General features: G+C 39.7%; 1 protein-coding gene across 1 annotated transcript in view; it reads right to left on the bottom strand.

The window, feature by feature from the left end:
- The window catches only part of triob (trio Rho guanine nucleotide exchange factor b), a 126,811-nt gene that overhangs the window by 23,241 nt on the left and 87,933 nt on the right, over positions 1 to 15,637 (bottom strand). Inside the window, 20 exon segments of the mRNA XM_034202653.1 lie at positions 1,059 to 1,173; positions 1,429 to 1,568; positions 2,801 to 2,902; positions 3,367 to 3,557; positions 3,854 to 3,965; positions 4,077 to 4,169; positions 4,282 to 4,371; positions 4,645 to 4,714; positions 4,882 to 4,991; positions 5,608 to 5,674; positions 6,392 to 6,507; positions 6,949 to 7,143; positions 7,502 to 7,624; positions 8,957 to 9,072; positions 9,259 to 9,373; positions 9,484 to 9,633; positions 9,714 to 9,806; positions 9,924 to 10,022; positions 11,013 to 11,132; positions 13,458 to 13,624. Coding sequence (XP_034058544.1) covers positions 1,059 to 1,173; positions 1,429 to 1,568; positions 2,801 to 2,902; positions 3,367 to 3,557; positions 3,854 to 3,965; positions 4,077 to 4,169; positions 4,282 to 4,371; positions 4,645 to 4,714; positions 4,882 to 4,991; positions 5,608 to 5,674; positions 6,392 to 6,507; positions 6,949 to 7,143; positions 7,502 to 7,624; positions 8,957 to 9,072; positions 9,259 to 9,373; positions 9,484 to 9,633; positions 9,714 to 9,806; positions 9,924 to 10,022; positions 11,013 to 11,132; positions 13,458 to 13,624 — 2,384 coding nt within the window.

Raw genomic sequence — 15,637 nt, 5'->3', positions numbered from 1 at the left:
CAGAGAGACCTCACATAGAGAGAGATAGAGAGAAGCATTCAAACAGCGAGATAGAGATGCAAAATGTATACTTGCATGTGTGATGTGTGTTTTAAATGATAGAGCTTGTGAGTATATCCTTAAACGGAGATAACTCTCAATATTTAATTAGTGTGGAATAGTTTTTACTCAAGTGGCTAAACACACACATGAACACAAACACAGTGCTCACCTCCTCAACCTTTGGTGTCATGAACCAACCCCAGAGCTAGCTTAAGGCTAACAGTGACAGTGAACACGCTTATCTTCTTTATTAATTGTTATTAACAGTAGAACTGTATTAGGAAGAGCTGGGGAAAGTCCAATTCAAGTGTGAAAGTTAAGACCACATGTAAGAGTCCACCGCTACAGTTTATAATTAGTATGACATAAAAGCATAAATATAATGTGTTTATCTATGTGGATGTGTGTTGGCTTTATAGTTGCTCATACTGAGCGTAGGAGGACATGCCTTCTGTGGTGCTATTACCAGATATAACCACAGCCGACTCTACATGTTCACAGCAAAAAAACACACACACACACACACACACACACACACACACACACACACACACACACACACACACACACACACACACACACACACACACACACACACACACACACACACACACACACACACACACACACACACACACACACACACACACACACACACACACACACACACACACACACACACACACACACACACACACACACTTCAAACTCTGTCAGATGGACGGTTTGTTCCTTCTAACACAATCAAACACCATCACAGGAAACAACTCGAGGAGAGTTGCATGTATGTAACGAGGTTGCAGCTTTGGATGTGTGATGGCATGACATGGACCAATGAGAGAGTAGATACATTTTGACTGAAATAACTCAATAGTCTGTTTGCATGTTAAAGATAAGGGGGAACATATGAAAAAAAAACTGTGTGCTGCCCAGTACATTTTGGGGATGAAGAATAGTGTGAGGTGTGTGTGTGTGTGTGTATGTGTGTGTGTGTGTGTGTGCGTGTGTGATCGTACCTTATCACTGTCCAGGGTATTCTGGGAAGTTCGTGAGGCGATTGAGATGGTATCCGGTTGGCTGCTTGCGTCTCCCTGGCTGTCCAGCTCCTCTCCATCCCTGAAGGAAATATTACTGTCATTATATTATTATAACATAATCCTTATGATTTATTGATACATTAGAGCCAGGATTCTAAGATCTGCTTTGCTCTGTAGTGTCACTTTTATTTCTTTGCATTATATTGAATGGTTAACTCAAGTAATATTTAAAAAAATGGTATTGATGTATTTTTTTGTATTATGTTTTGCATAAACAAAATGCCTTTTCCATAATATACTTTTTTGAAGGCAACATAAATGACATCAGATTGATGCACTTTCAGCTTACCGTCTGCCTTTGTGTTTAGCTGTGGTGGCTTTAGGGATGTGGATGGGCTCCTTCAGAGCTCCGCGCAGGTGCACCGTTCTCTCCTGGATGACCTCCCGGATGTGTTTGATCCAGTCCTGCTTGTTCTCAATACTTGAAGACTGAGACACAACACACAATTGGGTATCATCATAACATGATCTATATAGCATTCCTCAGAAAGCTTTTTTAATGGTTGTTTAGAGTCTTCTAACTTATGGAGTAATACAAGGGGAATATCATAAATACCTTTCACGGATATGTCAACAAAATGAAACAGGGAATTTGTTTTGATTTTCTGATTATGTTTTGGAAATGTATGCCAATTATAATGTACAATTAGCAGATTCACAAACACAAATAAGAACCATCTTCGTGTTATAACTGGGAAAGTTAAATGGTGATATCAGTATGTTTAAAATGTATACCCTATTCACCTGAAGTGTCTCACTGTTCATTTCTGACCCATGACGCAGAATCAGATTTAATTAAGCAATTATACAGCCCTGTCTGAGCGCTTTGATCCTTGCAACCTCATGATTGAGTCACACATCCATATTCAGACACAATGTGAAATGATGACAAGAGTGTCTCCATAAATCCACTTAGGGCTCCACAGAGAGACACCGCCTCCTGTTAATTGACATCACTGAGCCAATGCTACAGTGTATTTAGCACATGACGCTTATCTGTGTCATATCTTCCTCCTTCTCTTAGCAACTAGCAGCACCATGGCTGCAGTGGCACCGTGTTGTATAAGACACAGATTCAAATGGAAGTTATGTAATTAGACAGATAACTGTACAGCACACATTCACACATCGTAACCATAGAGATCGTAACACATACTGTACACTGGGATCCACGCATTTGACTCGTTCTCTCTGTCAGTCTCAAAACGAAACACTCCTGAACACCCTGCATAAAATATTGCTTCTGACTCACAATGTGAGAGCTACCAAGTTGCTTGTGAGTTTGGATTATGACCCATCAACTGCTATGCTAATGTTTCTGAGTGATGGGAGTGAACTTTCTTGGCTGAACAGAGGGGACTATGTAGGATTCAGTGGAGGTGGTCCACAGACACGGGTGACTTTTCTTCTTTATGTGTGCACAAGAAAAGTCACCTGCAGAGGAATCTTATTGATGGTCTATTTTATACTTGGTACATTGCCGGAGGGGAAGTAAAGCTTCTCATGAAGGGACAAAATATCTGGTTCTCAGTCTTTAATTGATAATTTGTTACAGATACTGTTGTAAAATACTTCAAATTATACAAAGATGTTTATTGAAATTTATATTATGAAATAATATATTATGCACTGACCAATGATCCCAATTAAAATGAACATACCTTGAGGACGATCTTGTTATCTGAGGTCGGGGTTCTGCCCACCCACAGGGCAAACTTACAAGGATCTCCCTCCACATGTTCTGTCACCCCAAGCTCTGATGTCTGAGGGGTAGAATAAACATGTCAGCAGACTCCCATTGAAAAGAAAAACAATTACAAATGTGTAACCAAAATAAGAACTGTGTGTCATTGAGGTCTTCCAGCTAACCCATCTCCCCCAAAAATCAAAGATTAATTCTAAATCAAACCAAGTCTTAAGACACTTTTTAGCTAGATTCAGTCTTAATTAGATCAAGGTTGAATTTATTTGTCAACGTTTATTTTGTATCAATCATCAAATCTACCTGATGATGAGTCCGATAACATTAGCAACACAAGCTTCAACAGACAGAAAGGACCGTGCAGCTATTACAACTGGTGTATACTATCATTATGTTTGATACATCCATAGCTTCCTAGCATTATCCATAGTTAGGTTCAAAATACATCAGAGTTAATTTATTTTCTGTCCAAATTGGTAGGGGATGGATAAATGATAAAGTGTGATCAAACAGTAGATTACTTACAAAGAGCTTGCTCTTATACAGGTACTTGCTGCGCCCGTTGGAGTCTTTGACTTCTTTGCTGAAGACCAGAGACATCTCAAAGAGGAAGAGGTGTCGGTCTCGACCCTTCCTGATCAGAGTCTTGGGATCCCATACCTGGAAGGAATCCTGAAGTATCAACTCTCCCTGGGAGTCGATGTTCCCATCAAACCCTGAGGTAGTGAAGACAGGGGAAGAAAATGCCATTGAGTGATGTGAGCATGCATGTGCAGTATGTACAAACATGTTCGTGGGTGGCAAAAGGAAGCAAGGTGAATGAAGTCACTGCTGACTCACAGCTGATTCATTTGTGCAAAATATGAGTGACGTGGTGACATTCACAAAAGTGAAATAGTTCAATTAATAGGAAACAACAGTCACTCGGAACACACTCAGGATACAAAAATAATTGAGTTCCATAAATAGCAGATGGATGTGTGTGTGTGTGTGTGTGTGTGTGTATACCTACCATCCAGCATAGAAAGGTGCATGGCATCATTGGCTCTCTTTGGGACACTGAGCATGACTTCAAGACCGTCCTTTATCTCCCCTTTACCCTCCTCACAGCATGTCAACAACTCCTACATGAAGACAACAACCAGAGGCACACACACAGAGTGAGATTCAAATTAAGTAGTAAAGAACATATTCGTGATTGTGTTAAGGGATTTTGTTCCTACAGCATGCAGTACCTTGAGAAGCAGCTGGTATTTAGTGATTCTCTGGACAGGTTTGATCAAGTAGGAGGAGATGGAGTTGGCTAACCGATGCCTTTGCTGGATTTCCTGCAAATCAAAAGGGGAAATAAATACATTCATTACTCAAAACAACAACTGATTAATCCTAAATCTAAAATTACATTGTATCATACATGAAGCAGTTTTGGTAGTGACTTACATCAAAGTAAGGCCCAGCATGTTCCAGGATGAGCTGAGTGGAGTCGGGCTTGTTCTTACAGTAGTTCACATACATCTGGAACTTATCAGCCTGAGCAACAAACACCAGTACTTTAGTCACAGGTCAGGATATCAAAATATTCAGATGCAAGATAGCCCGTACTGTAGGTCCAGTGTAGTGTACATTTTTGTTGTTGTACTGTATAAAGAGATTACTTAGGAAACATTTATACTAGAGGAGGAAGCTGCTCTAGTGTAGTGTATATGTTCTGGGTATTTATTATATAAATCAAAAGAAGGATGGTACAACTTGTAAATGTTGATAAATAAAAGGTATATTAACAAGTCAAGTAACAACTCATACCCAAGTCACAAAACAATGGCCGACATCCTCTGGAAGCTGCTCATATTTCTCCAACTCCTTCAGGAAGATACTGTACAGAGACAGAAAGAGGAACAATCAAAAGCCGAGTAACTGATGTGGTAAATGTACTTATCCTGTAAAAAGAGCAACTTAAAATGTGTATTTTAAAATACATTGTCATATAATACATGTCAATGGTAAATAATACAGAATGCAGCATAAGACTGCTCTACTGACTTGTGATGAAACTCGTAGAGGTCCTGCATGTTTCCAAATATGATGTGTTCCTTGTTAACAATACCAGGAGGAATCTCCTCCACTCCGCTGGTCATCTCCCACAGGTACGTCTGCACACACACACACACACACACACACACACACACACACCACACACACACACACACACACACACACACCACACACCACACACACACCACATCACACACACACACACACACACACACACACACACACACACACACACACACAACCACACACACACACACACACACACACACACACCACACACACACACACACACACACACACACACACACACACACACACACACACACACACACACACGCACACACACTTCATTAAAAACCTAGACATGTATCTGTACCAGCTAATCTGACAAGATCAAAGATATTCATTTTAATTTGACAGAGAGAAGAACAACCATTGCATTAAACACAATTATTCCATTGTCTTATTTGTAAGTAACCCACTGAAATATCTAAAGAAAATGTTTAATTAGCTGAAAGAGGAAAGTAAAACAAATTAAAAGAAAAGCTTCATGCAATAAGAACAGCTATATACAATTGTTTAAAAACCACAGTGGGATGATTTAGATGACTTAGTCAAATTACTATAAGTGTGAAACACCGATAAGTGAAAACACTTTAATATTCTCTAAAGGTGAATGCTGATGTATGTGTGTGTGTTCACTACAATACTTACATCCATACACTCCCGTAGGTCTCTGACATAAGTTTTCTCTGTTTGAATCAGCTCAGCCATTATAAATCTGAAAGGACATGCACAGGGGAAACACTGATGAACAACGGGCAGGGGCTGTACATACTGTAACTAAACACAAGTCAAACCTGTTGTAAAGACTAGTGTGTGGGGGAACAAATAGTATAAGCATTTAAAATGTTGAAGGTTCACTCTGCTATACTGTTTCTACATTCTTTTGTAAACTACTATGGTAGTGCTGTAGCTATATGCAGATGCATAATAAATAGACTTCAATGGGCTTTCCCGAGCTCTGCCTCATACATTTCTGCTGTAATAGGGCTCACATGGCTTGTGGACATATGGACTGTAATATACAGGCTGTTCACACTCCCTGATGTTTGAATTACCACCAAAAAACATTTTAAACTAATGACTAAAGATATTCTATACAAAATCAGGCACACTTGTGATAAATACTCATGAGGCTCCTCTTACGCGCAACATATGTTCCATCTCCATTTGATTTCATTTGAACATTTCATCATCACTGTGCTGTGCTCATTTGATTAATTTGCATGAACTGATAATTCCTTATTATCATCAAACAATTTGAAATGAAAGCCACAGCTATACAATACAATTAAACTGAAAAATAATATGTTTTTCTATGTATTCACTGAATTATTCATTGATGCATTTTTCCAGGCATGTGATAGAAAACCTGTGATGCTTAACACCCGGTGGCAATCAGAGAATGTGCCAGAGAAATGTCTGTTGCACTTACTCTTTCCTTCGCGCTGACTTCCGCTTCTCCTCGTTGAGTTCATGGGCGGCATCCCTCAGCTTGACCTCTAACCCTGGGGCACTGGCTGGGATAATGTCCAGTTGCAGACCTTTACTCTGAAAAGGACACAGTGGCTTTTATGTTCTGCACAACAGGCATGGAGGCCATTCACCAGTCAACACTCCAATGTGTGATGCTTTTGCTTTCTCTTCACACCAGTTCATTAAATTGAACTGCTGGGAGATGAAATGTAAATAGGGACAGCAGTTGAAATTCAACAGTCTCAAATAACCATCTGAATCCGACCACCTGGTGCAAGGGCCTACTCTTGAAAATACAGAACAATAAAATCCAGGGGTAGTTTGTATGTTTAAATTAATCACTTTTTAATCTCATACTATAACCTCTTCCAGACATGGAGAGAATCAACAGCTGTGTCTCTGTATGCTTCAATTACAGAGAATAATCTCAAGGTTTAGGATTTGGTATATGAATAAGTTTGTCAAATCACTTATATCTCTTTTCTTTTTTAATTTGTATCAATGGTGTGAACTCACAGCTTTGTTGGAGTCGGAAGAAATGCCGAGCGCCGTTTCCAGGCAGGTTCGATATTTGTCCATGCGGAGAGAAAAGTCCCTGTAGCGCTTGTCCACTGAGGACACCCATTTCTTTATCTCCAGAGCATGGGCGTGGCCCTTGTCACAAAACCCATCCGCCAGCTGGATCAACAGCTTTACCCGCTCTTTGGTTTGCTGTCAATAGAGAGACATTTAGGGAGGGGACAGAGAGAGAAGAGAGGTGGCCGCAGAGAGCCAGAGCCAGTGGAGGAAAGGTAGATAAGAGAGAGAGAGAGAGAGTGAGAGTTGGGAATTAGTGTGTTGCTCGATGGACACAATAGCTTGTTCTCTAACACAATAACAGTGACACTGCAACGAGGGAAGGGGACAATACACTGCCCTGGAAATGGGCCTCACAAAAGAGCGCAGGATGGGGCAAACACACACAACGAGCAGAGCAACGGGCACACAATACACACGTAAAGTCTCTACTATTTTAACCTTTTTTAACACATTCATAGATCAACATATAAACATAATTGAACTCACGTACCTTTGCTGTGATCTGGAAGTCTTCGTGCTCTTTAAGCAGCTCCTGTGTGTGGTGAATGCTGGAGCCGGTGGATGTGTGTGTGGACAGGTAAAACTCCCCGGTGTCATGGATCCACTCCAGGGCCTGAGGACACAACCAATAACGAATGAGTTCATTAACACTGCAGGGATTTTAGTTACACAATGGTACTTCCCTATTAACTTTTCAAATCCCAAGACCCACGATAGGTTACCTTTAATAACTTCAATAAAATGAAAGCCAATAGGTAGTTTAACACACTCGTCATTATCCTCTTCCTCCTCTCAAATCTAGTGGGACATTCGTTTACATTTGAACTGATCCTTACTTGATAAGTATTTTTTCACTGTACAGTTTACCTTATGGTAATTCAGGATTAGAAAGTGTAAAAGCCACAATTGTGTAATATCATACAGGAAATATATTTAGAACAATATGCTAAACATTTTAAACGTGTTTATAAATGTGTAGCATTCAGTTTCCAAAGGTTCTACTGAAAGCATTTTCTATTCTTATTTTATGTATATATACAGTAAGCATGTATAAAGTAAACCCATAGGTATAGTATATACCTGGGCCTGCAGGCTCTGACCAGCAGTGGCAGAACTGGTCCACTCAAACTGTGAGACCAGAAAGCATTTTTTTGCCCTGGGGATAAAACCTGGATCACCCTAGAATAGCCATGTCCTAGAAACATCCATGATGTCATCTGATTTTATTGGCTTAGCGCATTGCTGTGTGCCTGTGCTTTGCTATCCACACACCACAAGAGGGAGCAAAGGGTCTGCATTTAAACAGCCTTACACATGGTACACTAGGGCAGAATTAAAAGCCACAGATGCTGTGGCTTTTCGAGAATAATAGAGTTTCCAGCAGTCAAAGTCACATTTAAGTAAAAACTCAGCTCAGTCTGTGGTATGTGATGAGATACTGGCTGCAAGTGAAAACTCTCATTTCCAAAATCTGAACCATTGCTGTTGGTAGACTTTTCTTTACTGAGAACTATTGAGTGTTTTTGTGATTTTACCTATGATCCTAGATAAGATATCCTATTCTTCTAAAACATTTTATATGTTCAGTATTGCCTAAGGGGGAAACAAAAAGAGTAGTTTGGGAGTTATCTTTGGCAATGCTGTGTAATAAACCTGGTGTTTAAATGTACTGGGCCACATAATGATAGGCGTCTCTTAGACCGTCATTGTTGCAAAGTGTTTGCCAGCCTACATTACTTCCAGCATATTTGAAATGTATCATTACTTAGAAAAACAGACCACTTGATTTAAAAAGAGAATACAATCAAGATGGAAGTTGCAGCTGTATGAAAACTGAAATGTCAACTTGCAGACTTAAGTTTCAGAACTGTACCCGATCACATAAGCCTAATGTGTGCCTACTCTGTTTGTACATACAGTGAAGTACACTATCACAATAGCCCACCTGCTTGGCGCTGCGTTCAAACACCACATATTGCTGGCACTGGTCCAGCCTGCGCTTCCTCATGGTCCAGAAGTGGAGCACTCTGTTCTCTCTCTGCAGCAACTCATTCAAGATGTCTGATGAAAAAACACGAAATACTTTTATTGAAGATGTTTTTCATGTACGTCAGCATTATAAAGGGGCACCTGCATTCGTAATCCTGTGAATAAATAAAGGAAATCTGGATAGAAAAAGTTGAATAAGCAGATAACTTGATCAAATGTTTTGAATGATAGAAGCAAAAAGCCAACTACAGTACTTACTCTTAACCTGAGTCTCTGGAGCTTTGACGTGGGACAACATGCCGGGCATGTTGACACTGTTTCTGTGCAGATACTTCAAGAAGACATCAGCATTGCGTCTGGCTAACGTGCAGGCCTGTGAGTGAGCAGTATGAGAACAAATGTAACTTGTAATTAGTCAATAATCTTCTAACTAATAAAATATTGATGTCATTTCTTTAATATACATTTAAATGACTTTTTCACCTTGAGGAAGGCCTCTTTCTGTTCCAGGTGTTTACTGATCATGGGAGTGACATGGTCTGACTCGCAGTTAGGGCCGAGTTTATCTGCGCCGCCACACCAGTCTTCTTCTCTCTTATACTCCTGCTCCAGGCTTTCTAACACACTGCACACCTGAAACACAGATCAAACAGTACATGAAACCACCTTCTACTTCACAAGACTTGGATGCAACCTCTGAAACGGAAGATTACCTGCTCAGAGGTCTTGTAGAAAGCCACAGACGCATTCACCAGCTTCAGCCGGTCCTCCATTTTCAGCATGAGCTGCTGCCAGTGGTCTGCCACCTTCAAATCGTACAAAACAAATCAGTTTACCACCTGCAGCCTTAAAATAGCAACCACACTGCATTTTTCCCCTTTTCAAATGTTCTTTCAGAGATGTATGTTGCAAGCGAGCATTACCTTTTCTGCACAGTCTCTGATCATATCCATGTCGTAGTGGTTTGCCTGGAGCATGGCCTCAGCCTTCTGCTGCACCTGCAGTGCACTCTGATGGGTTTTCTGCATAAGAGGGAGTTAAAAAACGACAATGAAATTCAAGTGATATGAATCACTATGCCACAATGATTACTTTAAAAATACAACCCTGGCTCATTGTTGTACCCTGTAGGGCTGTTTGGAAGCAACAGAGGAAAGGCTACATAAATAAAAGCTGCACATGATTAAAGCTATGACATACAAATGGTCCTGGGGTGAGCAGTCTGCAGAGGAAATGAGATACATATGGACAGTATCTGGTATTTCTGTGGCATAGCGGGTAGACTGAGATAGCACTAAAGGAAAGGAAAAGATAAAGAGATAGAGGAAGAATGTTAGGAGCACCTGCTGTGTACTGTCAATGAGGACCTTCCAATGTCACTTGCTCTTTTCTCACCACACATTACCCATTTCAGTTTTCAGGGACTACAGTTATGGCATGCTTGTTAAAATTCAAGTCTCACACAAGCAATAATCATAAACATAGCTTTAGTCTGAGTGTGAATCCGTGTGTGTGTATGTGAGCTCTGAAGAAGTAGGTCAGGTAAAGACCCGCATTAATATGAGCCAGGCTTGACTGAGTTCAAAGGAAATTCACCCTGCATAATCAGTAGTAAAGAGAGAAACTAAATAAAGGCAATAGGTAAGCAGAAGAAGGGGATAAAAGGAGGTAGAGATATTACATATTTATAATTCCATTTCATGTGTGATGAGAAGGGGAAGCAGTGGAGCGCATATGAACCTGAGAAGAGTTTTAGAAAGGCAAAAGGTTGAAGGATGAATGGCAACAATGCAGAGGAGTTGCAGCAGTGGGTTAATATGAGGAATAGAGGATACAGAGATGAACCAATATAAATACGATGAAAAGGAAGTTGAGGAAAATAGGGTCATAGGTATGAAGAACAGAAGGTCACTGAAAGTAGGAATCCCATGGACAACGACGTGATGCTTTTAAATGATTTATTAATAGAGTCTGAAATGATAAAAAACGATTTATACGTTTTGTCATTTTACCTCAATTGCATGTTGGAATTGTTCATGTTCCTTCTGCAGCTGTTCAGCTTCTTGTAACGAACTGGCTGTGATCAGACCAGCATTCAGCATGGACTCTCCATTTCGGATCCAACCCAGCACCTAAAACACACAACACAAAGACTTTGGTTATTATTTACTCTTTTTGAACTGTGTTATTTGCACTAAATGCTATGAAAAAATGCAATAATCACTTCAAAAAAGGTACAAGCTGTCTTTTGGGGAAATGTGTCAATCTTCTCATTTGATCTTCCCTTTTCAGCTCTATGAAGCTCATTCCCCATATTTTTATTTGTCCTCGTTTAATTTTCTTTTCAGATACAATTCTCCATTGGGTCTCTAACTCAGACACCTCTGCATTCCCTTGCATCCTCAATCTTTTCCTGACGTTCTTTGAACTTCACCTTGAGCATGTACCTACCTACTCAATCTTTTACGTAGTCATTTTTTCCCTTTGTACGTAATATATAGTGTTAAAATACACTCGGCCATACACACATTATCCAATTTTTCCCCCGTAGTTTTGCTGGACGTAGTTGTAGCCAAAGGGCATTGTTAAAATGTCAACGACACTTCTCTTTTCTCTGTGACTCAGCCAGCACACCTGCTGCGTGGGTGAGAGGCAGAACTACAACAGAAGCTTCGCTGTAAAAGCGATGACGAAACACAACTCTGACACTTGTTTTGCAGCAACTTTAGCAAAGCCTATGTTTCCATTGCACTTGTCATGCCCTGAGGAAAGACAGGTATGAGTGTTAACTGCTGAAAATCAGAGGAGCGGTATGTACACATGACATAATGCTTGAACAAACAGCAGCAACATCAGAAATAATGAGTACATACCTGTATCTGACTCATGAGTTTGGTATGGCATACCCAGTTAACAACATATATTCCAATTTCATTATACCACTACAACTCCACCACTCTACTCTACTTGGAGATATTTTTATCCTGGTTGCTCTTTCGTCAATCTCTATTCTTAAACAGTGAAATGTTTTAAATGCAAACGAAAAGCAGTTCTCACAAGTAACAGTATCTTGGTTTGGGAAATGTTAAACCAAAGAAAAGTAAACACTATAGCAACTGCAGTGCATTAGTAATCTCTGGTCAGGATTTAAAGGCCATGACATTTATAAATAAGTCAGGAGGCTACAATTACCAGATTATGGTTGTGTCCAACTTTAGTCTAACAGAGTTATTTCCCAGATGGATTGCATGGGAGAGTAAGGCAGAGGCATTTGAGCTGTATTGTACAATGCAATCTGAACAGTTCATGTGACAAGTTGGAAATTAGTTAATGATCTCAAAGTGGTTTAAATATTTAAAATACAAATATCATATAATTCAAAAAACAGAAGCCACCGCTTTAGACAATTCTGATTTATAAATCCCCATTTGCTTAACAGATATGGATATATTTCTGTGCCAGTCCATTGCTGCATACAATGCCTCTCTGTGGGTAGGTGAGTAAAAATAACACCAGCATCATACTGGCACCACACTCATCTTTCTGTCAGATCTGTTCATTAAATACAACGGCAGTGCATCTTGTGAAATGTTTAATTGCACTTTCTCTTCAACTATTCAATACTGTAGTGAAGGTTGAGACCTAAAGCCTGTTGTTTTTTGGCAGAATTACTAGGAGAACATGCCTGGGTATGATAAATTGGCTCTCGGTTTGTTTTTGCTTTCCATCGAAACATCAGTATGCTACTGTACATCGCAAACTCACATTTTCCTGCCGTGTTTGTATTCAGCTACTGAAATTAAAAGAGAATCAGTAGTTGCTATTCACTAATACAATAACAGATTCCATCTATTTCACTCCCAGTCAAGTCAGATACTCTAGTATATTTCTCTCCTTTCCAATTTCCACCTGCTCTTCTCTCTTTAAACCTTGGCTGAACATCCAACCAAACTATATCGCTCAGACTATTCACCAAGGTCAGGTAGCTATACAGAGAGACAGAAAAAAAAGAAAGAAGAGGGAGAACGATTGTTGACACGGGATGAGTCATCCAACCATGGTCATGTACAGACAGAACATGCTGTTGCCTTTTAGCACCCTACTCTGCTGTAACCTCATGGTATGCTGTAGCAATAAATTGTCAGAAGGGTTTTCAACATGTCAGTTTGACCTCAGAATATAGATAGCCCCAGGTATGTTTAGTTCTGAAATACACTACATGTGGGCATTCATGTGTGAGCTATTTTCACTTCCAACATTTGTTAATCATTCATAAAATAGGCTTTAAGTATATGGTTCAGCTGTTTGAAAACCAGATGTTGTGAGTTTAATACAGGGATTATCTCTCATAAGTAAAAAGAGTGCTTTTGAAATCACACTTGCGCCCTCCAATCACAGGCTGTGTCATTGTCTATCCTTGATAAACTATCTTGTCCTTCTCTCAAGTACGTACGTACCTGTTTCACTTCAGCCTGCAGATGCCTTAATTGGACACACTGCTCCAGATGTCTCCTGTGCTGCTCTGCTGCCAAGTCCAGCTCCTGCTGCTTCTCGTGGAGAAACTCCAGCAGGCCCTGGACCCGTGTGGCCATGTCCACATCCCTGTCGCACAACAGCTCCACACCTGCAAACAACAGACACTTTTTTGTTACCAAGATCAAGTCCTTTTATGTCCTTTCGTTAAATAGTTCATTTCATTTCAATCTTTATTTCGAACAGATTAAAAAAATAACAAATACAAAATAACAAATGTGAAAAAACAGAATACCGTATTGTTAAAATACAGTATTTATCCACATTCATGATACAAAAAAAAAAAGTCTTCATATTAATAATAATAATAAAAAATCATATGTGTCCGAAAGGAAGTAGGAGGAAGCAAATGATTATTAATTCCCACCCCTTACTTGATCAATAATTGTCCTTTAAATCATTATGCAAGTTATTCCTACTTACATTTACATTTATACATATATATACAATAATTTCTCATCTTCAATCACCTCTCTTCATTCTCATAGTTTTCCAAAAAAGTGTTTCTGTACATCCTTTTAAACTGAATTATGCTTGTGCTTTGTTTTAACTCCTGCTCCAAACCATTCCATAAAATCACCCCACAGATTGTTATACTCATACTTCTCAGAGTTGTTCTGACCTTGAGTTGTTTAAAATGTAGATTTCCTCTCAAAGGAGGAGTCATTATATTATCAGATCAACAGGAATCTAGCAGTTTTGCACACATATCTGTCATAAGATGTATCCATACTCTATGTGGAATTACAATTATTTCATGATAGTTCCTTTATAGCAGGGGTGGGGAACCTCCGGCCCCCGGGCCGTATACGGCCCGCGAGACCATTTGGTTTGGCCCTCGAGGTAATTTATAAACACACGCAAAAAAATTAAAGAAATCTAGACCGCAAAATAATTAAACAAGCGAGTATCTGTTTTTCCTGGCAACGGTCATGGTCCTTGAACACAACACGAACCTAACGTGTCATCCCGTGGTATATGTCTCGTCTGACAGGGGTGCAGTGCTGACGGAGAACACCAGAACGCCGTTCCGGGACTTCAAACAAAATTGCAGTACCCATAAGTCCGTAGGCTACACATGCTGCAGTTTTTGCGTGGCTGTGTCTTAGTTGTAAGCCCAGTGACGATCTGTTCATCTGTCATTCTGATCATACAGTCAATAACTTTGTTATTAGCATCTGGTTAGCTAGCTATGCTAACGAATATAAGAAGCTTTTTCTGCAACCAGTGAGGTAAAGGCACATCTTTATATGATCATTATAGTTATCATAAAACAAGATAATAAAGTAAACAGGTATAAAATACTATATGACAGTAAAAAAAAAGTTGTTAAACAAGAATAAACAAGAATACAGTTTAAAAGGAGAGTGATTTGTAAAATATCCATAAAGAAAAAGTAAATGTGCTTACAGTTCTGTTTCATATGGGTGTTGAGAGATGTGTCCATAGATCTCTTAATGTTGCTCTCAAAGTGCACCAGATTGATGCTTTCAACTTCAATATTCTAGAGGAGGTTAGGTCCCCCCACTTAAATCATGTCCATGGATAGGAAACTAAATACATATGCACACATCTTGTGTCCATATCTTTCTGTTTGGTGGTCATGCCACAACCGTGCACGTGAATGCATGCGCGAGTCATGGCAAGATATCTGGATTAAGAGGTTGCTTTTTCTTTGCACAGCATGAAAGAAAGGCCAAATGAATGTGCTGTGATTTTTAAGCAGAGGTCAATAATTTGTACGGCCCTCGGAAGATGTTGAAAAAATTGAAATGGCCCTTGAGAGGAAAAAGGTTCCCCACCCCTGCTTTATAGAATAGCATAGCTGGATTGCTATAGATTATACATTCTGAGAATTACTCATAGGTGGCATAGAGAGCTTACTTTTTTCTTTACAACATAAAGCCATGCAGACTGTGAAAGCTGCTCTTGTGAAAGCTGACTAAACAATGTGTGAAAGCCATTTCAGCACAAATCTTTCATAGCAAATTTAGCACAGGCATAATCTGTACTCGCATTAAAGTCCTGCATTGTGTGAGCTGCACGACTGGCTCTGATAAATTATTATTATCCTGAGGCAAGCTACAGAAGAAGGTCTACTGCA

This window comes from Gymnodraco acuticeps, unplaced genomic scaffold, assembly GCF_902827175.1.
Source record: "Gymnodraco acuticeps unplaced genomic scaffold, fGymAcu1.1, whole genome shotgun sequence".
NCBI classification, from domain to species: Eukaryota; Metazoa; Chordata; class Actinopteri; order Perciformes; family Bathydraconidae; genus Gymnodraco; species Gymnodraco acuticeps.
Note: the sequence above shows the minus strand (reverse complement) of the source record. Positions and strands in the feature narration are given on the sequence as shown.